The following is a 22,256-nucleotide window of genomic DNA, read 5'->3' as shown; positions in this document are numbered from 1 at the left end:
ATCTGGACGCTCCTCAGCGCTGGCCGTCACCTCCACTCTGGCCAAGAGCAGCCTCTCGGTTTCTCCTCTGGGAGCCCCTGCCCCGCTCAGCCCCTTCAGGCCTTCTGACCCTTTCTCCCCTTCCAGCAAGTACCTGGCCATACAGGGGTGGGGCAGGGCAAAGGTCGGGCAGATAGAGACGCTGAAAGAAAAAGCAAAAAACCCGCTTTCGGCGGAAAGATGCAAAGACCGGAGGCCACAGGGCGTGGCGGGCAGAGCCCGGGCTGTAGCAGGAAGGACGCGGCGTCTAACTCGGCTCTGGAGCCGGGCCGAGGCTGTGGGTGGAGGCTCGGTGAGTCGTCAGGCCAGGCGGTGGCCTCCAGTCCTGGCCGCCGCCCGGGCGAGTCCTGCGAGAAGAGTCCCCGGCGGCGGGCACGGCCGAGGCAAAGTCCCGGGGGCCGGAGACCGAGGCTGCTTCTCCCCACGCGGACGCAGTCCGCTCGGGCGAAAGAAAGGGGCCGAGGCGGCTGCTTCTGCGGCTCGTAAATTTGTTCCTCCTTACTTTTAACCCGCCCCCCCCTCCGGCCGTCTTTCTTTTCAGGACAGGAGGGGACGTAAACCATTTGAAGTTCATCAACACGGCGAAGTTTTATTGTATTTCCGGTCCCCAAGATTTATACCCGGGAGGGGGAGCGGGCGGCCAGGCAGACTCCTGCCCTCCCTCGGACTTCCCCGGCGGACACGTGGCCACTCGGACCCTCGCCTCCGGGGCCGGGGCGGGAGGGAGCCGGGCCCGGACCGGGACAGGACGCTGGCTGCGCACCTTCCGCACCTTCCGACGGCCGCTCCCGCCCCGCGCCGCCGCCGCCGCCGCCGCCCAGGTGAGTCCGCCGCCTCTGCCCGCGGGGCCGCCCGCCTGCTGCGGGGTGTGTGCGTGAGCACCTGCGACGCTGCGGGTGTCTGGAGGGGGGAGAGGTGGCAGGAGGGGACATCGGTGGGGGCGGGGAGCGAAGGGCTCAGGCTGAAGGTCAGGAAGGAAGATGCAAACTTGCTCTCTGCGTCCCAATCTGAGTCCTCAGCCTCTCGGGTTCGTTTATGAACTCGGAACGCACGGTCTTACCTGGGACAGCTCAGCCTCTGCAGAGCCAGCCCCACCGCCCCCCCCCCCCCCAGGACGCTTCTGGCAGGGCGACTTCACAGCGACTCTTCAGGTCAGCCCGCTTCCCCTGCCAGTCATATTCTTCTGTTTGCTCCCTAGTTTTCCTGGTACTTTCTCACACTCTGCTTTTCCATCTATGTCCCCTGCGGACACTTTCTCAGCACTCCCCTCCACTCTCTGTCTATACTGCAGTCTCAAAGCAGAGCTGCCCTGAGTGACCCTGGAATACAGGCACTAGCACGCCGGCAAGTGTAGACGCACCTTGATTACAATTTGAAGGTGAGAAATCTTATCTGGGGAGACCTCCAGCTGCAGAGACGGAGGCCGAGGTGGTGACCAGGCAGGTGTATTGCTGAGGCCTTGCCCAGCCCTGGCGCTGGGCCTAGGGTCCCCATCCATCAGGGCTCCTGGAAGAGAGCAGAAGTCCCTGGAATCTGAGCTGCCAGGCCCAGCTCCAGAGTGGTTTTTCCTGGAGTCCTGCCTCCAGGTCTTTGGACATGTTGTTTACTAGCAACTGGGTTCTGTTGGGGAAGTCGTGGAGGAAAATGGAGTTAGCTGGCCAGCTGCTTGGGCGCACAAAATGGCTGCAGGGGCCTGCCCTCAGGGAGCCCTTGACCTGGAGCGTGAACTGGAACTGCTGAGTGAATTAGGTAGTTTCATGTTGTTGGGCCTGGATTTCTGAACACAACGACATTAAACCACCCGACTCACGGCAGTTACTGCTCCTCGCTTAGCTGGAGGAGTGGGGAGCTGGGGAGGGAAGTAGAGTGAGGGCTAGTGTATCACCCTTGCGAAGTCGTGAGGAGGTTTGAGGTACCTCACCCAGAAGCAGCAAGGATGTTCCCCCAGAGGAGAGATCTGGGAAGTTTCTAGGGTGTCTTTCCACTTCTGTATCTTTTCGTGTGCGTTGGGAGGGAAAGGGGGAATGGGGAGCATTCCACTCACCAGAGGCACCTTGCTGGGCTGTTCCACAGAGCCAAAGAAAATGGTGGTTGGGGTTTCAAGCTTTCTGTCTTGGGATCTTGGGCTCCTGTCTACATTTAGATTTTCCAGAGTAAGTCTCTCCAACTTGGCAAAATGCTTGCTTTCAAGAGATATGGGGGGGGGGGTCCTTGAGGTCTCTGTAACCCTTGGAGGGGGGAGAGGACTCCACTTCAACAGGAAACTTCAGGTCCTTGAAGAGGGCTCAGTATGTCCCATTCTGAAAAGGAAATATCAGGATCCCTTGTCGCCTCAGCCTGTGGGCCTCCAGGGTCCTTCCTAGGGCCGCCTAGTGGGGCAGAAGTGGGTCAGAAAATGTCCTACCTTTCCCAATCCCTCAGCTCCTTCCCCACAAAGTGGCCAAGGCTTCCCCATAGACCTTGGGGCTGGACTGCAGGTTTACCTTAGGTCCCAAGGGCCACCCACTGGGAGAGGGGCCTGGCTTGCCTGCTACAGGGGAGCCCCGGCTGTTGGGCCCTTCATTCCAGACTTAAGGACTGACTGGAGATGGAGCAGAGCCGGGGGCAGGGGCAAAGCTGTGATACCCTCTTTGACCCCAACCCATTCGAGGCTGCTGGCTCTCTGCCCAGGAAAGGAAAAACTGGAAGTACCGGAGGAAGGAGGGGGACGATCCAAAGCATAAGCTAACTTTTGTTCCCAAACTTTTCCCCCCTGCTTGAGGCAGAGGAAATGTGGAAAGCGGCTGGGAAAGAAGCCCCGACCGGATGGGGCTCCGGCGCCAAGCTGACCTGGGGGGGGGGGTCTCTGAACAAGGGGCATCTGCTGGGAGTGGAAGGGTCCTTGGGAGACCCACCCCCAGCCCTGGAAGAAATGCAGCCTTCAATCCACTGTCCTGGTGGGCAAAGGCTGACAACGCTGTTCCTTGACATTTTCTTGTTCTCCAGCCTGGGTGAAGGTGGTCTGGAGCGTCTTACTGCCTTACCTTACTTCTCTCTGGGCCTCTCACAAACCTGCCCAGCCACCGGGATCCTGGAGCCTGACTGTCTTCCATCCCTGGTGTCTCTTGGCCACCCCCTCCCAGGAACAGTGCTGTAAAAAGAAAAAAGGGGGATGTTAGAGAGAAAAGAGGAAATAAAGTCTTTGGAAAGCAGAGAGTTTTACAACAGCCACAGGTTTTATGGAAGCAATTCCGTAATAACCTTCTACCTGCTCAGCTCCTTTCCGCCCCGCCTGCCGCCCACCCCGTTTGGCCTCCTGGATGCCCCCTCCCAAAGAGCCAGCCACCCCCACTGCCTTCCATGTCCCTGATGGCTGAGAGTTGGTAAGAAGATTCCTGAGGTCTGCTTGGGCTGCTGACCTCTCTGTTCCTCCTTTCACCTCTGACATCCTGGGAGGGAGATTTGGCAGGAGATTTCGTTACTTTACAATTAAAATCCCCACTTGGAGGCTTTGGAAGCACTGAGGTTTGAACCCATGGGTGTAGATTCGATGTGATCCGTTTTAGAGGCTCTTTTGGATAAAGGCTGAAGGTTCTGGGGACCAGGGTTTCTTCCCCCAACCCCCCTCCCCCAAGCAAGCATCCCCACACCTCTTTCTTTCCCAGAGTGGGTCTGGACTCTGGGTCTGGGTCAGAAGAAATATCCCCGGTTGGTTGGGGACATAGACGTGGGGACCTCTCTAATTTCGTTGGAGACAGCAGGGCTTTGTATGACCCCTGCAGTTACCTGAGGGCTTTCACATTGCACTCACATTTGCCCACTGGCCAGATTCACACTTGTGAGGGACACACTTGTGCACAAGTATGGTGCCTTGATTCTTATGCCCATCTCTACCATGAAATAGGCATCACACGATGCACACTGTCCCTGCACTTTTGGGTGAGATGTGCAGTAAAGGATGTCATGGTCAAACCAAAAAGTCACAAAATTTCATGACCTCTCCTGGGCCAATTCGAGTCATTTCCTTCACCTTTCAGAGAAATATTTTAGGAGAAAGTTGTAAAAGAATTCAAATTTAAGTTACATGCTCTTGTTTGAGGATACGGTAAATATTTTGCTTGAATATCAAGTCAACAGGAGATTTTCAAACAAAGCTTCCTAATCAGATAATGTTTTATAGCCAAAATTCAAGTACACGAATACTCAAGTTTTCATCCTTTCCATAGGTGTGTGATTGTTATAAAAATGTACGCAACAATTTTTGGGTAATAGATCTTCTTATATGAACAGAATTGTAAACCCACATCATTCACAGGGGTTATACACGCATCCACATATGCACCATTGGATCTTCTATATGAATGCCCAAGCACATCCAGTATTATAGTTGGGCATATTTATTTATTACATAGTCTATACACAGCATAGAGCACAGCACATTTGCACACTGGGTCCCCATAAATAAATATTGATTTGAAATATACCTATAGGACACACACGTCTATCCAAATACAACATGCATAAATTTCAGCTTAGCTTATCAATTATCAAAGTTTAAACACAAACTTTCCCCCTTTTCCCATTTATTGTTTTTCTTTTTGTTTTTCCTTCTCTCTTTTCCTTCCCTCTGTCTAGATTTTCTCTCTCTCCTTATTGACAAGAATCTTTCCAAAAGCCACCCCTGTAACACAGGCACTCACCGGTTGGGCTGGTCCTGGCCAGGGTCGGCCTCTTCTCTCCCCACCTCGGCCTCGCTCTTGGCTGCTCTGGGCCCCAGTGTGGCCCAGGGTTGCAGCTCTCCCCTGCCTGCCCTTCTCTGAGCCACTAGTTCCTGGCCCTAGCTGTGTTCAGGCGCGGCTCCTGTGCTGGGAATGGCTAGAGGCTGCGAAGGAAGGCAAGGTTTTCCTTCTTTCTCTTTAGGGTCTAGGGTGGGATGGGGAGCAGTTTGCCCTCCGGACAAAGTGATCCCCCCACTCAAGCAACCTCTCCATTAAGCATCTTTAGAAGCTGGGCTCCAGGGGCGGCGATCCTGTTTGCCTCCCTCTTCCACTGTGGGTACCATTGTTTGGGAGAGGAAACAAGGTTCTCAGGGCGTCCACAGACCCTCAGAGCACCCAGACAAGGGGCTCCTTCCCAGCTGACACTTTAACCCTTTCCCTGAGCTGGAGTTCAGCTCCAGTTTGGGGCAGCAGTGTGTTCTAGAAAGCCTGGCTAGGATGGGACTATTGCTTGATGCATCTGCATCCCCACCTGGAGGGAAGAGAGCTGGGGTGTAGGGTCCAGGGTGTGGGTGCTTGCTCATTCCCTTTGCTCCAGAGTTCCCTCTCCTGAGAAGACAGAGACCTCAAAACCTGTCATTTTGAAATTGTCCCCACCCTCCAGTTTTATGAGCAAAGGCAAAGCTCTGGTCTCAGGAAAGAGGCCTGGGTCTCCTCCTTACCCAGCACCTGGGAGCTACCAGGGCTTAGGAGCAACTCCCCATACAGACAGCAATTCACAAACTTAGCCCCCCTCTGCTGGGACTCTCCACCCTTGTGGGGCACAAGTCCTGAGCCCAAATGTTCTTCCTCTAACTTCTTCCCTAAACTAAGTGTCCCTCTCGACTTCTCTCTTATTGCAAAGAGAGGCAGCATCAAAGTCTGGGCCAGGAATGGGAACCAGAAGGGCTGCAGTCAGAGCCCAGCGCCTGCACAGCCTGGGTCTTAAGAACAGCCCAGTGCTGTGGCTTTTCTATAAATAAAAAAGGCCCTGCCCACAGTCCATATGGCCTTTTGGGCCCTAATTTATATACTACAGAAAGTCATATACTCAGCCCGCCATGCTTCATAACACCATTATTTATGGCAGGAGAGGGTTTTTTTTTTCTTTGAAGAATATATTTATTACAGGTAAAGCCAACAGCAGACTCCATACGTCTGGCAAATCGAGAACAGGTGCTTTGCCTTAACTGTGATTCATTCGCTCTGCGAGCAGCTTTCTCGCTGTCGAGTCCGGGGAGCTCCCTGGACTTTCCCAAGCGTCCAACCGCTACTTAGAAGAATTTGCATCGGATTTTTGTTTCCCCACTTGGGTCCCATGGAAAGAGCAGATCTTCACGCCGTTTGGTTCCGGATCTGCTGGGCTGTCGCCCTCGAATAGCTGGGGTGGAAGAGGAGGGGGCCGGCTGGGCGCTGGCATTGATCTTTAAAAAATCATTTTGAAATCGCCATAATGTGAAGAAATATGGCGCTTCACCCTCGTATTTCACACGTAATGACACGAGATGGCTTCATTTGGAAAAGAAAAGCGGGCGGGAGTGTGTCTGTGTGTGCGCGGAGGTGATCCGCAGCCTTCTGCATGGCAGAGGGGTACATGGCCAAAAAGATAAAACCTCAAATTAGAAAGGCCCCGCTTTTGTTAAAAGGACAGGCCTGGTTGAGGGCCCAGGGCCCGGCAATGCTGAGAAAACCCGCCCCAGCCGGCTCCTAAACCCACCCGGAGGAGAATCGGGTCTGGCCAGGGGCTGTGCCTCCCTGTGTGCCTACATCACAAGAAGCGACTGTACCCAGGGCAGAAGCTGGAGGAGCAGCGGCTGGGAGATGAGCCAGAAAGCCAGCCGGTGGCCCCAGGGGAGTCCCAGCGCAGAGCCGCATAGTAGATACCAATAAAACGGGCTATCTGAAAGCTCCAGCCAGAGTTCACAGGAGGGAAGGCGACGGGTGGTCGGGAGACTGACCCGCAGTCTCTCTGTCTACACTGGTACCTAATACCGATATTTGGAAATCTATCAGGACGGCAATGCCGGGCGAGAGGAGCCATCCAGAAGAGGCAAAAACTCACTGGTCCCCTTCTTCCCTGGGTGTCAGGGGAAATAACCATGGGACCCCTGTCCATACTCTGCTCTGTGGACACCTTAGGGAAGTTCCCTTAACCCTTTCTCACATTCAGCTTCCCCAATGGGCAATTTTAAGGGCCTGGGTGGTTATCAGGGAAGGGAAGGAGTCATGGCTATGCCCCCACCCCCGGAACACCATACTTCCCTCTGAGCAGGGCCAGAGAGAGGCCCTAGAAATTTAAAGGAGCTTTGGCTAGTTGTATTAAACTCTTTCAGAGGCTCAACTTTCCAGAGCCTGATGAATACCTTCAACCTCATGTAGGTTCTACTTTTAGGATAACTGAATTTTAGGACCAGATCATTGGACACGCACCCCCTTTAATTCCCCTGTCTCCTGTCTCAGCTCCGGAGGGGTCAGGAGAAGCTCCCAGGCCTGTAAACCTCCCAACATAGTCACAGAGAACCCTCCAAAGCAGATAACGCCCTATAACCCCCCAACTTCTCCCCCATCCCCTTCACTTCATCTCCAATGGATTGCCGCTGCACTGCCGTTTAATAAACATCTTGTGTCAAGGGGACAGAGGAGAGGAAACGAGGCCTGCGGGGTGGAGTGGCAGTGCGTTTGGGGGGGGGAGAGGACCACCTCCTCTTTAATTATGCTGTGGGCCTCTCGGTCTGCGCCCCAGGCTGGCTCCCTCCCTCCCTCTGCCCAGCTCGCCCTCTCTTCCTCCCGGACCCGCCTGGGGAGAGGGCTCCACAGCCTGCATCCCTCCCGAGGCAGCCCGCTGCTTTCCCTCCGCCTCTCCTCCGCCCCCGCCGCCCCATGTCGAGAACAACCCCCCTTCCCGCAAAAGGGGGGGAGCGCGGGCGGGCGGGCGGCCGGCAGCTCAGGCTGAGGTTACGTGGCCGCTGGAGCCCTGACGTGATAGCACATTGCATCAGCATAAAACAATCCATCCTCGATATGGAATGCGGTGCGGACGGATGACAGCGAGAGCGCAGCCCCCTCGCCCGATTGATTTATGTTGGAGCTGACGCTTTATCAGGCAGTCGGAAAAACTTTGACCAATCATTTTGCAAGGAGCGCTGAGCCGGGCTGCTCCACTGTACTTTGTTGGCTGAGAAGTTGAGCAGGGGGTGGGGGTGGGAGGGTGGGGGGCTGGGGGGGTCGCGTCCGAAAGCCCTCACACCGGTCTGGGTGCCACCTCTCCCTGCTTGGGCGCCGCCGCGCGAGCGCTTCCCTTCCCCCTGCGAGCGCCCGGATAATGTCTGAGAATGTCCATTTCTGGGACGCTTAGCAGCTATTATGTCGACTCGATCATAAGTCACGAGAGTGAGGACGCTCCTCCAGCCAAGTTTCCTTCCGGCCAGTACGCGAGCCCCCGGCAGCCGGGCCACGCGGAGCACCTGGAGTTCCCCTCGTGCAGCTTCCAGCCCAAAGCGCCGGTGTTCGGCGCCTCCTGGGCGCCGCTGAGCCCGCACGCGTCCGCAAGCCTGCCGTCCGTCTACCACCCCTACCTGCAGCCCCAGGGCGTCCCGCCGGCCGAAAGCAGGTACCTCCGCACCTGGCTGGAGCCGGCGCCGCGCGGCGAAGCTGCTCCGGGGCAGGGCCAGGCGGCCGTGAAGGCGGAGCCGCTGCTGGGCGCGCCTGGGGAGCTGCTCAAACAGGGCACGCCCGAGTACAGTTTGGAAACTTCGGCGGGCAGGGAGGCCGTCCTGTCTAATCAAAGACCCGGCTACGGGGACAATAAAATTTGCGAAGGAAGCGAGGACAAAGAGAGGCCGGATCAAAGTAAGTTATAAAAAGTGAGGAAATACCAGGCCGAAGGCCAGGCGAGGGGGAGGGGAGGGGAGAGGCAATAAACTGCGGACAATGTGAAGGGAGACCGCGGCGGTGGCCGGAGAGCGAGCGGGGGAGGAGGGAAGAGGGAGCAAGGAGGCAAGCAAGCGGGGTGCCCCCGAAGGGGAGACAGGCCGCTGGAGGAGCGCCGCCCCCACGGCTCCGCGTCCGGGAGGGGAACTGGGGCGCAGGCACCACCTCGCTGCTCTCTCGGCCTCCCTTCCCCCCACTCCCCCGGGGCTCGGGCTCAGAGCCCGGCGAGGAGGCTGACGACGGCCGGCCGGGGAGAGGGGCTGGCGGGGCCGGGGACCGGGCGGCAGCCAGCGAGGCCGGGAGCCCGCGCGGGCGAGGCCGGGAGCGCACGGCGCTGCTCGGGGCCGCGCGGCTGGCAGAGCTCCCCGCGCCACGCGCAGACCGTAAAAGCCGGCCAAGGGGAAGTGGGAGGGGGCTCATTAGGATTTTATTTGCGATGCAACAGCTTGGCGGAGGATCGTTCGTAGCAGATCTCGCGCAGTAGCCGCTCAGGGTCCGCAGCCGGCGCCGGGAGGGGCGGGGAAGCCCAGGACCCGGTGACTGAGCCCCCTCCCCGGATGCGCCGGCCCCTCCCCGGGAGCCTTCCCTCCGGCCCCCCCCCTTCCCTCCTAGGCATCCTCGCCCGGGTTGCAGCTTCCTTTTCTGCAGCGCCCGCTGAGCTCCGCGGGGCTCCCTAGCCCCAGCCGGAGCTGTCCGCCTCTCGGGGAGTCCGGGAATCGCTTCTGAACTTCGGGGCCGACAGCCAGAGTGGAGAAGGAGAGATCCCAAAGGGACCCTGGGGAGAGAAAGGGTGGGGGGGGAGAGAGGCTTGCGGAAAGGCGGAGAACTTTACCCTCCGATGGTAGTTACTCCTCATCTCCCACTCCTCCAGAAGCACCCCCGCCAGGAACCCAAGTCTGGCTAATTTCCAGGAGGTGCTGCTGGCTGGATGTGGAGGAGGGGGGAGTCTCATATTTTCCGTTTGTAAGGTTGAGACAGGCAAATTGGTTGGGGGCTCTTAGCTCCAAACAATAACCCCCAGGCTGGCCGGAACAAGTCCTCACCCCTTACTCTTTTGGGGGAGCGAGGGTCAGATTTTTTTTCGTCTCTGCTTGCCCTGCCAGTTTCCCCATGAACATAGTGGCCCACAGGCCCTTTGGGGCGTCCTCGTCGGCTGGAGGACAGAGGGCTGTCCCACTCCGCTGAGGTCCCTGCAGGGTGCTACCTCCTCCAGCCAGCCGGGGTTAAGAACCAGAACTAGCGTTTGGGTAACCCGGGCTCTTCCCAAAACCTCCCTGCTCACACCCAAACAGACCCCCCACCCCAAACCCCCAAACTCTGCCTGGAAAGCCCATTACTGCAAGGCCGTGGTTTGGCTAGGATCAATTATTAACAGTTTTTTTCCTCTTTCATATTTAATGTGGCTGCGGGTCCCATCCCAGGCAATCACATTAAGGAAATAGCACTGCAAATTGGTAAGACACGGTACTTAGTGTAGGAGGAACCAGATTATTTTTAAAAAATATATTCAGTGCTTTTCATTTGGGGATAAGAATCTAGCAAAGGGTGGCTGTTATTTTTAATTGGCTCTGCTTTATTTGGCAACTTTTCTGAGTTCAGGAGGGTAGGGAGAGAGATGGTAAAGGAGACAAGCCTGTATATATTTTTGTTTCCTCTTCCCCCCCCCCCCCAATTACCCCTTTCTCTGCTCTTCCTCACATGGAACCAGTTGGAGTTAGGTGTGCTCTGAAGGGCTTTCTGTTACCCCCACATCATCCACGGCTCCCCACCTTGGGACTGGAGCAATCTTGCTTCCCAATTTCCCTGAACTTGCTTTAACCAAACTGCGAGCTGAGCAGGAGCGGAAAAGGAGAGACTATTGCAACCATAAGTTATCTGTGAGCCCCTGGCGCTCCCTTGTCTACAGGCTGGAGTTGATAAATGGTTGCAATTGGGTTGTATGTGAATTGGAGTGTGTTGGATGTTTGCGTCTCTAAGTGCAGACCCATGTTTGCGGTGTGTGTGTGGGGGGGGGGGACAAGTTATCTACAGACACACATACCTGCTGCCATGTGGCCAAGGGATGCAAGCTTGTGATTAAGGCAGGGTGCACTCTGACTGGGCTGGAGAGCCAGGAGGTCTCTCGGCTGTGGCTGAACAGAAGCCGCTCTCCCCCAGCCCAATCCTACTCTGATGCCCCCAGACCCAAGGCCAGGACCCTCCAGGTCAACCACCTCTGGTTAGTCTGATGATGCCAGTGTGTGTGTGTGGGGGGGGGGTGCTTTAGCCATGCTGGGCTTTGACCTCAGTCCTGATCAGTGGGGACCCAAGTGGAGAAAGAGATTGAGAGAGGACCTGAGGCAGGCAAAGCTTTGGAAATGCTGAGAAGCCTGGTACGTGTTTGGCTCCACTCTGTTCAAGTAACTCTCACCTGAAGGTGTCATTAGCAACTCCTGGCCCATCTCTGGGATGCCTTCTGGGAACTTGAAGGCCCAGGTCCCTTCTCTGCAATGCAAGGTGAGGAGTGGAGGCCAAGGGTACGTCCTCTTGGAAGGAGAACATGGGGGCCTTCCATCCCCCCTTCCTTTCTTTGATTCTATCGCTGCTTCTCTTTCAGCCAACCCCTCCGCCAACTGGCTGCACGCTCGCTCTTCCCGGAAAAAGCGCTGTCCCTACACCAAATACCAGACGCTGGAGCTAGAGAAGGAGTTTCTGTTCAATATGTACCTCACCAGGGACCGTAGGCACGAAGTGGCCAGACTCCTCAATCTGAGTGAGAGACAAGTCAAAATCTGGTTTCAGAACCGGCGGATGAAAATGAAGAAAATGAATAAGGAACAGGGCAAAGAGTGAAGACCCCCCCCAGCCCTCCCCGCCCCTTCCCCATCTCACACGTATTTATAAGTGATGGCTACAGGGCCAGTGCTGTCTGGGATGTATTCAAGTGAATGGGGAAGGGAGGCTTTCTCCTCCAAGTCCTTTTCTGCATCTAGAGCGTCTCCTTTCCTCTCCCCCTTTACCTGTCCTTCTCTTCTCCCTGAGCCTCAGAAGGAAGTTTTGTTGATTTAGAAGGTAGACATGTAGTTGGCTTCTAACAAGGTTGATGGGCCACAAGGAAAGAGAGACCCTAGTCAAGCCCCCCTAGCAATCCCCTTAATTTTTCTGGGAAGCCCCCACCCCTCACTTCCAGCCTACCTATCTCCACCCCCTACCCGCACCCACCCCAAAGTCACCCAGGGACATTCCAACTGCACACAGCCCAACAGAAGCCCACATACATAAAGCCTGGAGCCCACAGTAATAACGGGGAAAGCTCACAGCCAACACTCAATGAAGTGACACCCCAAATTCAGACCATCGCACCCCAAATCTGGCAGAACAGCCCTCAGACCACCAGCAAGCCCAGATTTTACCTTTGACACAAGTAACACATCGAGAGGATGTCTAGAGACACATTCCTGAATGAGGCTCTGTGGCCCAAAGGGCTCAGCATCACAATACCATCTCTATGGAATCCCCAACTGTACCCCCTCTGGACCCAAGGGCAAATGGGGGTAAACTCAGCCCCCAAGCTGGGGGGCTAGAAGGGGCAAGGAAAGGCAGCAGTGGTCTTATGAAGGTATCCTAGGACTTACGAAGGTGTTCCACACACACACATTTTGTTGCAGGAAATGTTTAATTCTGCATGTTGTTTTCCTCTCCTTCCAACCAAAGGAGGTCAAATCGTGGGTCGTAAGCCTTGACAATGTCGTCTGTCTGTTCATCTGTGCCCCGCTTGACAGAGACTGTAGCTTCTCTTGCTCTCCACCGGCCCTGCATCCTTCCACATCCTTCCCAGCTCTGAAATCAACTCTGTTCGGCCAAATCCACCTTGCACCAGCGAGTCAAGCCGCCCCTTGTAGAAACCGCCCCCCCCATCCACCCTCCATCCCCTGCTAGCTCAACCCTACTAGAGACAGGAAAGCCAGGTCAGGAGAGTCCTATTGAGAATTTATTGTGAATCGATTCCTGAGCTCCCTTCCGGGATAACTTGTGCAGGACCGGGAGGAGCAAAGGCTCCAGCGCGGGGAGCCTGGCGCATTCCTCCCCATCCTGCCCACGTCTCGACCCAAGCGGAGGAGCCCCGGGCTCGGCGGCTGCCTGCCCCAGCGCAGAACGAAACCTGCCCCGGCGCCGGGCTTTGCCTCCCGCGACTCGGGCCTGGATGGCGGTCCGCTCGGCTGCTGCGCGCAGTTCTGGGCAACGCGGTCCCGCGTGCAAAGGAAAGAGGCGAGATGGCACCTAAGCATCGGCCCGAAGCTCACTCTCTGCTTCCTTTCTTCCCCCCTGCTCCCCCATCTGTCTAGTCCCCTTCAATTCCATGAACTCTTCTTGCTCCTGCTTCTCCCGACCCTGCAAGGGGACATTCCAGTAGAACTTTTTTTGCTTTGTCGGTGACTGTCGTGAAATTGTGCTGTGTTTTGTGATTTCTTTGGGGGTGATTGTATCGTCTGTTTTCAGTTGTCGCTTATATGGGAGGGTTGTGGGTGGGAACGGGGAGGGCAAGGGGCCTAGAGCTCTGTTTCTTTTGGAAGAAAAAAAAACAAGAAAAAGAACAAAAAAATATATATCACTCTAGAAAATAAATCTCTCTTTGTGTCTCATTCTGTGTTGGCTCTCCTCACCTGGCCAGAGGTAGAGGTCCTAGTTCCAAGAGGGCAGCTTGGAAAAAACAGAGACTCCGGGGCCCAAGAGGTGTCTCCTTAGACCTTGCAGAGCAAGCTTCCTGGTGGAGCTGAGAACTGGTCTGGACCCAAGGTCCCAAGACTTCTGCTTAAAGTGAGCAAGAGCCTTCCAGCGGGAGAGCTGGAAGACCGGAGGGGGATGGAAGGAAAGATGAGTGGTTTGGAGAGGGGTCTTGTCTGCAGGGAGCAATATCTTCCTCCAAAGTGGCACTGGAGACCTCCCTACCAACTCCAGAGCCAGAGGGAAGGCAAGACCTGCCCTGCTACTCCTGGAAGCGGTTCCTCTCTCAGCTGCCCAAGAACATCAGCTTGGTTTGGGCACTAACTTCCTTCACCCATTCCCTGCAGCCAGGCTACTGCACATAGATAGAGGCCTTAGGAAGACCAGGCTGTCCTTCCTTCCGCTCAAAAGGAGTGAACCTCTGAGGGTTCTGGCCCCCACCTGGAATGTGAGGCTGGGATTTGAGCCACAGGGTAGCAGTCTTGGTGGAAAGCGGGTGGTTTGGTAAGGGGAGAGGCCTGGACAGGCAGCTCCCATGGATAGGCAGGGAGAGGAGTTTGGGAGTGCAACAGAAGTGTCTCCGGAGGGGGGGGGGAAATCACTCCCCAGTCGGACCCCAAAACTAAATTTGGTTGCCAGAGGCACCTTTCTGTCCCCATCAGACCGTGGTGTCCCCTCCAGAGCCTCTTAGGAAGATCGCTGCTCCCCGCGGCCTTGCCCGTCTCAGCCAGGCGCTCGGATTGGGCTTCTGCCCGCCCGGCTGGCGCTGGGGAACCGGCCGGCCGCCGGAGCCTCCCGCCAGGCCCACCCCAGCGGCGCTGCAGCCCGCCGAGCCCCCGAGGGTTGGGGGAGAGGTGGGGACAAAGCGTGGCCCGAGTGAGAGGCGCCTGGAAGAGAAAAGGCCAGGCCTACCCCTCTCCAGCGAACGAAAGATATAATCGGACAGATAGCCAAAGGCAGGAGAAGGCGAAGCTCCCGGGTACGGCACTGGGTACGGTCCCCGGGACCGCATCCTCCGAGGAGGGTTCCATTCAGGTTATAAAATGAATCTGACTTTAGAGCTTGTGTAGACTAGGCTCCCTCCCCATCCTGGGCGCCCTGGAGCCAGCCGGCGCGGAGGGTGAGCCGAGCAGGCAAGCTTCTGCCGAGAGGAAAGGCGAAGGCGCGGCTGGAACCGGACGGAGAGCGGCGGGGCGGGGGGCGAGGCCTCCCGGGGAAGCCTCTGGCGGCGTCTGGGTCCCGAGCCCGGGGTGGCTTCTTTAAAGACAAACAAAGGCGAAGATGCGGAGGCTGGGAAGCCGGAGATGGGGAAATCTGTTGTCATAAAAGAGAGCGAGAGATTCAGAGAGGGAGACCGCGAGAGTGCGAGACGGAGAAGCCGGGAGAGGAATTCAATGCCGTGTGCGCAGCAATAAAAGAATATGACCGCTATAAAAGTTTATAGCGTATAAATTTCTGAAGGTTAAGAAACTAAACAGCAGCAAAGCAAACAGTGAGGGGAAACTTTCCGGAGCTGAGAGAGCCGCAGCTGGGCCTGGGCTCTGGGGCTGGCGGGCGAACGGGTGGGCCAGGCTCCGGAGCCCCCACCCTCGCCCGTCCTGGGCCGCGGGGCTTGGGGTTTGCGGGGGCCGCCCAGGGGGCAAAGAGGGGAGAAGGGGGACTGGGGAGGGAAGAACACTTTGTTTTCACGCAAGCTTCAGAGAACGCAATTCGGACTCTTCTCTTTGTTCTTCACCCCCCCTCCAGAATCGGGCGTCATAAACGAGAAGCCCCCTGCGCACACGCGCGCGCGCACACGCACACACACACACGCGCGCGCACACGCACACACGGGTCCGGCGGGGCCAGACGTCTGGGCGCGGGCAGACTCTTGATCCTTTTACAGCCCCCTCCCCTCCCCCCAGGTCTCTCCCCCCCCGCCCCGCAAAAAAAGCCCAATTGTTTCTCCTCAGATTTTGAAACAATCGTGTTGGGTTTGAAAAGTGCTCGGCTCCCCCCTTTTACGGGCCATAAAGGGCGCACTGCCTGGCGGTCTCCGCCAGAAATTAGGGGCTTGCTGGGGGGCGGGGGTCAGTACGAGAGGAAAAAAGCTTATGGTTTCTTTTTTCCCTCCTTACCCCCTCCCCTTTTTTTTTTTTTAGCTTATCTGCACAATTTCATGAGCCATTTCCTGATTTCCGATGTCTTTTCTCTCGCCTGCTCTCGTTTCCCTCCCCCTTTTCTGCTAATAATGAAAGTTTCTCCCGCTTGTCGCCTCGGTGGCTGGCTCTCGGGAGAAACTGGCCAAGCCGGTGGTGGCGGCGGCGTCTTTTCTCAGGATGGCCGCTAGATGGCACCCTTGCTCCACGCGAAAATCCCCGGAGCGGCGGCTGCGGGCTCTGGCGGCTGCACATCGCACCTTGGGTCGGCCCTGAGTCTGTGAACTGAGCGCTACCAAAAGTCATGAATAATTTGCGCGTAATAAAAATATAGGGTTCATTATGGCCGTTCCCCCCATTTTATAGATTTCAGGCATAGCGTATTGCGCCCCCCCCAAATGGTCAATTTTCTGAGTTTTCCCCAGGAGGAGGTCTCAGTGCTTCTCACCTAGTTTCTGTGGTCGGTGGGGCAACAAATGCATGAAAACGGGGAATAGTAATTAATAATAATAATAATAATAATAATATTAATAATAATAATAATAATAAAAGAAAAATGGGCAAAATAAAAGAGGAGAATTCGTTCGGAAAAATGAGATTTTCCGGGAGGGGGGCTAGAGGAATATCTGCGGATGCGGGTGAGCAGGTCAGGTGAAAGGGGCGAGCGGGCAGAAGAAGGTCGGATGGAGAGGAAGCTGCCCCGAAACGGGATCAGCAGCAGAGGGAACCGGGCGAGCCAGCCCGAGGTGTGCGGGGTACACCTTGGGGGGGTGGAATGGATCCCCGGCTTTGGTGGGGATTCGAAGGTGCCCAAAGCGGGCGGAGCGGATCAGCACGGACAGAAGCTTCAGAGCCTTTGTACGCGTCCGGGGCTGGGCGCGCGCCGGGTGAGCCGGGCGCGGGGCAGGGGCTCCCCAGGACTGCGAGGCGCGGGGAGGTCTCATATGTTTTCTCGGTTGTTCTGCGCGCCCCAAGTTGGGCAGCCCAAAAAGTGGGCGTTTGCCGGATGGATGTGGGGGCAGGCACGGCGGCAGGAAGCAGGAGCCCGATTCTCGCCGCGTTCCGTGGTTTCCAGGTGGGAGCTCGGACTCCGTGCGCCACGGCCCCGGCAAACCTAGGGGACAAGGGTCCTTTCGCAGTTTAGCAGCTGGAGGCCTGGATTCGGGCAATTTTCCTTCTGAGACCCGCGCGCTGTCTGCCCATAACCCCTTTAATTCCAAATCTCCCATTTCCTCCCGGCCCAGCCCGATCCGTGTCCCCCATCCGGACAAACCTGCCTGAGAAACACACAGCCCCCTCCTTAAAATTAGCCCTGCCGCGGTCTCTCTTCTCTTCCCCCAGGACCTGGTGCAAAGAAGCAAGCGGAGTTTCTCAACTTGAGTTTCTCTAATAAATCTGCGCTCCGTTGGGTGTTTATAAATTATCTCCTCGCTCTTTCTTGTTTTTTCTTATAATAGAAACATTTTCCTTCCATCAGGAATTTCTGGCACGGTGTAGGGATGATTTAGAACAAGCCATTGAATTTCTCCCTCACCGGTGAGTCCTCAAATCATGACCATAAAATCCCCCGCACTTGATAAAAATGTTCTCTTCGGCAACAACTTAACTCTGCCTTCTGCTGCCTCACCGCCCCCTCAGCCTCGCACTGAAAATCCAAGACCCTGGTTCTCTCCCCTCCTCTTCTCTGTTCCCTCTCAGCCCCTCTCCCATTCTCCCGATTCACTTTTGAAGGACCAAGTGGCTCTACTGGGAACTTCCCCTTGGAAAAAGCCGATGGTTTCAATTTTTACAAAGGTGGGGGTAAATGGGATCCCCCCCCAAAGCACCCTTCCAAAAGCAAACCACTCTCTGGTGAATAAACAATGGCTTGAATGTTTTTGTGAAGCCTCTACCTTTGTTACTAGAAATTTTCCTTCTTTCTCCCTCTCTCTCCTTCCCTTCTTTCTTTCCTTTCCTTGGCCAGTGAGCCGATTCAGGAGGCCATTGGTTGGAACCCCGAGACTGGGGCCTTTGAAAACCTGGCCACCACCCTCAGTAGGCCAGGCAGGCTGGGGAAGGCAAAGGCAGGAGGGGGTGGTACCCACTCAGCTCAGCGAGGTAGGCTGTGCCTCAGGCTCCAGGTCCTCAGGTCTGGAGAGAGAGTTGGGTTTAACTACAGGCTCCCCAGGGGGAGAGAAGAGAAAATGGGGGACTCTGTGGCCTTGCTGCATCCAAATCCCCTCTACCCCAAGGTCAGTTTAGGTAGTGACGATGGCTCAAAGGCCACTGAAAGCTAAAAGTTCCCCCGCCCCATACATACACTCTGCAGCCTCTACCTAGAGCAGAGGTGAGGACAGGACCGCAAGCCTCAAACCAAGCACCTGGGCCTCAGTGTCCCACAGTGGCCTCCGTGGCCCTTCCCTCCCTTTGATGTGCTCATGGGCTAGGTGGTGCCCCCTCACCCTAGGGTGCTGCAGAAGGTGTGGGGGGCTGGCCTGGAGGGTTGGGGAGCCAGTTGAGCTTGGTTAGTAGGTCCCAAGGCCTGGGTGCAGGAGTGGGACAGCCCAGCGGGGTGTCATCCTGCCAGTGGCACCAGGCCCCTCTCCATCACACAAAGTTGGTCCCCCAAAGCGCTGACTGGAGACCCTCCTCTCCATCCCAGCACTTCTATCCAGGCCAAGGAGGTTGTGCACAACTGCAGATTTGGCGGTTGCTGGGCGAACTTTGCTCCCTGCTTCACCACTGCCCATTAAGCAGAAAGTTTCTGTCCCCCCTCCTGATCCCTCCTCATGCCCTGCAGGACCCCTTCTCCAGAGAAAATCCTTGCTTGTTTGTTGAATGAGGGAAAGTGGGTGCGTGACCTGGGGGAACAGAGAGGAGGTGGTTTGGGGGCTGGGGGTGGGTGGGTAGGGGCAGGTGCTGGCCCTAGCTGAAGGAGGTGAAAATCTCCGAAAAGTCACCGTTTGCGCCGAAAAAAAACCATAATCGTTCTCATTTCGGCTTCGTCACCCCCACCGCGCTGCAGTCGGGCGGCGGGGCGTTCGAAGCTGCAGTTTTATAGCTGTAGAGGAAAGAACTCGTAAAATGCTAACAGCTTTTATGCGCTGCGGCATAAACAACAACAGACTCTGGCTTTATTGCGTTTTATAGTTTGTTAAAGAGTTTACAGCCGTTTTTTGGGGGCCGGTTACCCAGCCAATTCCCTCCACACGATAGTTAAACCTTTATCAATAATAAGGAAATTGATCATTAAAGCCTTAAATATGACTACCTCGTTTGTTTGAAAATATGTTTAGGAGAGGAAGCTGTATGATTTGATAACTTGTATTAAAATACCAATTACATTTATAGGACCTTTTAAAACTCGGCGCAATTAAACCGCGTTCTTTTACATTTTTCCGAAGCGACCCTGACATTTAAAAAGACTCCAACTGCCTCGTTAAAATCGCGAAATTAACAGCGTGCCTACGCCTGGCGCGTTGTGTATGTGTGTGCCTGTTTTTTTCTGTGACTCCCCCACATCAGTCTTTGGGGGTGGTCTGCGAAGGTATTTGATTTGTTGTGAGGCGAGAGATATCTCATTAATGTAGGTAGTTAAACAGATTTAATCCGTATTCATTCTCTCTCTCACCCCCTCTTCCCTCTCCCCCTCTCTCCCCCTCTCCCCCTCGCTCTCCCTGGGTGTTTTTTTTCTTCCCCTCCTTTTTTTTTTTCCCGCTCTCTCCTCACTCCCTGGCGCTCTCTCGCTCTAGCTCTCTCTCTCGCTCGCTCTCTCTCGCTCGCACCCTCGCTCTGCGTTCTGTCCGGGAGGAGTACGGAGAAGCCAATAGGATGCGGGGTCTCTAATGGATGCAAATGATCATGAAAAGACAGTGCAAAATATGAAACAACTCATTTGCAGGGAAGTAAATCACCGAAAACTGTTTATGAACTGGCATCCCTTCTTCGAAATGTAAAGCGAGGACCTCTTTAAGTGGCGGTATATTTTTGTTTGGGGGGTGGGGGGTGGGGGGAGGGCGAGCGAGCCGCGGCTGCCATGCAAGCTTAGACTTTTGGAGGCTTCGCTGTCCTTTTCTATTCCTGGAAATCACAAAAAGTGTGGCGGCTTCGAGATCTTCTTCGCCTTTTCTTTCTTTTCTTTTTTTTCCCCCTCCTCCCTTTCCCTCTCCTTTCCTGGCGAGGGTGACTAGGAGCCGGCGAATCCGCGTTTTTTTTCTCTCTCTCTCCCTCCCTTTCCCCCTCCCCACCCCCTCCCCAACAGCCCCCAACTACAGCCGCCGCCGCCGCCGCCGCCGCCTCAAAATTCAATAAAATGAGCTCTTATTTCGTCAACTCACTGTTCTCCAAATACAAAACCGGGGAGTCCCTGCGCCCCAATTATTATGACTGCGGCTTCGCCCAGGACCTGGGCGGCCGACCCACCGTGGTGTACGGTCCCAGCGGCGGCGGCAGCTTCCAGCACCCGTCGCAAATCCAGGAGTTCTACCACGGGCCGTCGTCGCTGTCCACCGCTCCCTACCAGCAGAACCCGTGCGCCGTGGCGTGCCACGGGGACCCGGGCAACTTCTACGGCTACGACCCGCTGCAGCGGCAGAGCCTGTTTGGTGCGCAGGATCCAGACCTGGTGCAGTACGCCGACTGCAAGCTCGCGGCCGCCAGCGGCCTGGGCGAGGAGGCCGAGGGTTCAGAGCAGAGCCCGTCGCCCACACAGCTCTTCCCCTGGATGCGCCCGCAAGGTGAGCTCGCGTCGGGGCCGGCCGGGGGCGGAAGGGAGACCGGAGGGCCCGAGGCCGGGCAGGGGGCCGGGCAGGCCCGGAGCATTGCCCCCAGCTCCTGGGAGAAGTGCCTGCTCAGGTCCGATCGCCTCCCACTTCTTTCCTCCTTCCTTCCTCCCTCCTTCCCTCCCTTCCTCCCTTCCTTCCTCCTTTCCTTCCTCCCTTCCTTCCTCCTTTCCTTCCTTCCTTCCCTCCCTCCTTCCTCCTTCCCTCCCTCCCTTCCTCCCTCCCTCCCTCCCTTCCTTCCTTTCTTTTTTGTTTCCCTTGAAGGGGGGTCGCTAAGCGACATTTCCTGAATCCATAAACCCCTCACCCTGCCTTACTTTGCTTCTTCTCATCCTTTTTTCCCCCTTTTACTGTTTTATGGGGGTAGTGGAGAGAGGGTGGTGGGAGTGGGGGCGCTCAACTTTTGCACTTCTCAATTGCTTTATAGTTTAATTACCCTGAAGAAACTTTTCTTCTGGGGCAGAGGCTCTGGGGGCTTTTCAAGGTGGGTCCATTCGTCCCCATCCCGGCTTTTTTTATTCTTATTGCCCCCCCTCTTCACATCCTTCCTTCTAAAGTTTATGGCACTTTTAATAGATTTGAACCACCCCCACCCAACTCTCTGGTGCTGGTTACCAGAGGAGGGGGCTCCCCCCTTCTGGCTCCCTTAGATCCAGTGCTGTCTGATCCCTCTCACCACCACCACCACCACCACCACCACCCCCGCCCCCGCGACCGCTGACCGCGGCCTCCCAGCGCCCCCGCCCCTGCACGGGGCAGAAGGTCCCCTGCCCTTATTATACTGGTCTCCTAGGCTGGTTCACGAATCTTCCAACCTTCTCCGTCTCTGCCCCCTCCCCCACCCTCCCCTCCCCCCCTGCCCCCGTCTCGCCTTTTCCCCCCTTCCCAGCAGCCGCCGGACGCAGGCGAGGCCGACAGACCTACAGCCGCTACCAGACCCTGGAGCTGGAGAAGGAGTTCCTATTTAATCCCTATCTGACTCGCAAGCGGCGGATCGAGGTATCGCATGCGCTGGGACTGACAGAGAGACAGGTCAAAATCTGGTTCCAGAACCGGAGGATGAAGTGGAAAAAAGAGAACAACAAAGACAAGTTCCCCAGCAGCAAATGCGAGCAGGAGGAGCTGGAGAAACAGAAGCTGGAGCGGGCCCCGGAGGCGGCGGACGAGGGCGACGCGCAGAAGGGCGACAAGAAGTAGGCTCCAGCTGGGACTGCCAGGGCCGCGGCGCCCTCCGTCCGTGGGCCCCCCGACCACGCCACGGCCGTCGTCCGCCCCCGCCCGAGAGAGCTCTGGCCCCGCAAGCGGGGCCCGGAGCCCGGCCTCCCGCCGCAGCGTCCCCCGCCGCGCCAGTCCCCGCTAGTGGTAGTATCTCGTAATAGCTTCTGTGTGTGAGCTACCGTGGATCTCCTTCCCTTCTCTTGGGGGCCGGAGGGGGGGGGGTGAAGAAAAGGATTTTAAGCAAGGACTCCCTCGCCCTGCGAGGGTGAGCGGCTGCGGCCTGGCTGAGCCCCCCACGCCCCGCCCCGTGTAAAAAGCCTCCTTGTGCAATGGTCTTTTTTCCTTTGAACGTGCTTCTTTGTAATGACCGAGGTACCAATTTCTGCTAAGTTCTCCCAACAACATGAAACTGCCTATTCACGCCGTAATTCTTTCTGTCTCCCTCTCCTTCTCTCTCTTCTCTCTCTCTCTCTCTTTCTCTCTCTCTCTCCGTCCTCACTTCCCCCTCCCAACCCCTCTCTCCCCGCTGCCCTCCCTAGCTCGCTGGCTTTCTCTCTTGCTTCTCTCTTTTCCTCCCAACCCCCCCCCCTTTGGTTTGGCAATTTCGTCTTAAGTGTTTCTCAAAAGAGGTTACTTTAGTTAGCATGCGCGCTGTGGGCAATTGTTAAAAGTGTTCTTAGGTTTACTGTGAAGAGAATGTATCCTGTATCCGTGAATTGCTTTATTGGGGG

The 22,256-nt window shown here is 56.3% G+C and overlaps 2 protein-coding genes across 2 annotated transcripts; both read left to right on the top strand.

Annotated features, from left to right (window-relative positions):
• The first annotated feature begins 8,107 nt into the window (after positions 1–8,107).
• HOXB9 (homeobox B9) lies at positions 8,108–11,537 on the top strand. The gene is made up of 2 exons (XM_028093657.1): positions 8,108–8,624; positions 11,302–11,537. Exons 1-2 carry the CDS (start codon positions 8,108–8,110, stop codon positions 11,535–11,537), a joined length of 753 nt encoding a protein of 250 aa, XP_027949458.1.
• Positions 11,538–19,838: 8,301 nt separating this feature from the next.
• On the top strand, positions 19,839–21,504 carry HOXB8 (homeobox B8). The gene is made up of 2 exons (XM_028096853.1): positions 19,839–20,262; positions 21,197–21,504. The coding sequence occupies exons 1-2, from the start codon at positions 19,839–19,841 to the stop codon at positions 21,502–21,504; spliced, it is 732 nt and encodes a 243-aa protein (XP_027952654.1).
• Positions 21,505–22,256: the final 752 nt, after the last annotated feature.

This window comes from Eumetopias jubatus, unplaced genomic scaffold (genome assembly GCF_037043125.1).
Source record: "Eumetopias jubatus isolate StellerSeaLion01/CBP00866 unplaced genomic scaffold, mEumJub1_p1.0 scaffold_10, whole genome shotgun sequence".
In the NCBI taxonomy this organism is placed as follows: Eukaryota; Metazoa; Chordata; class Mammalia; order Carnivora; family Otariidae; genus Eumetopias; species Eumetopias jubatus.
Note: the sequence above shows the minus strand (reverse complement) of the source record. Positions and strands in the feature narration are given on the sequence as shown.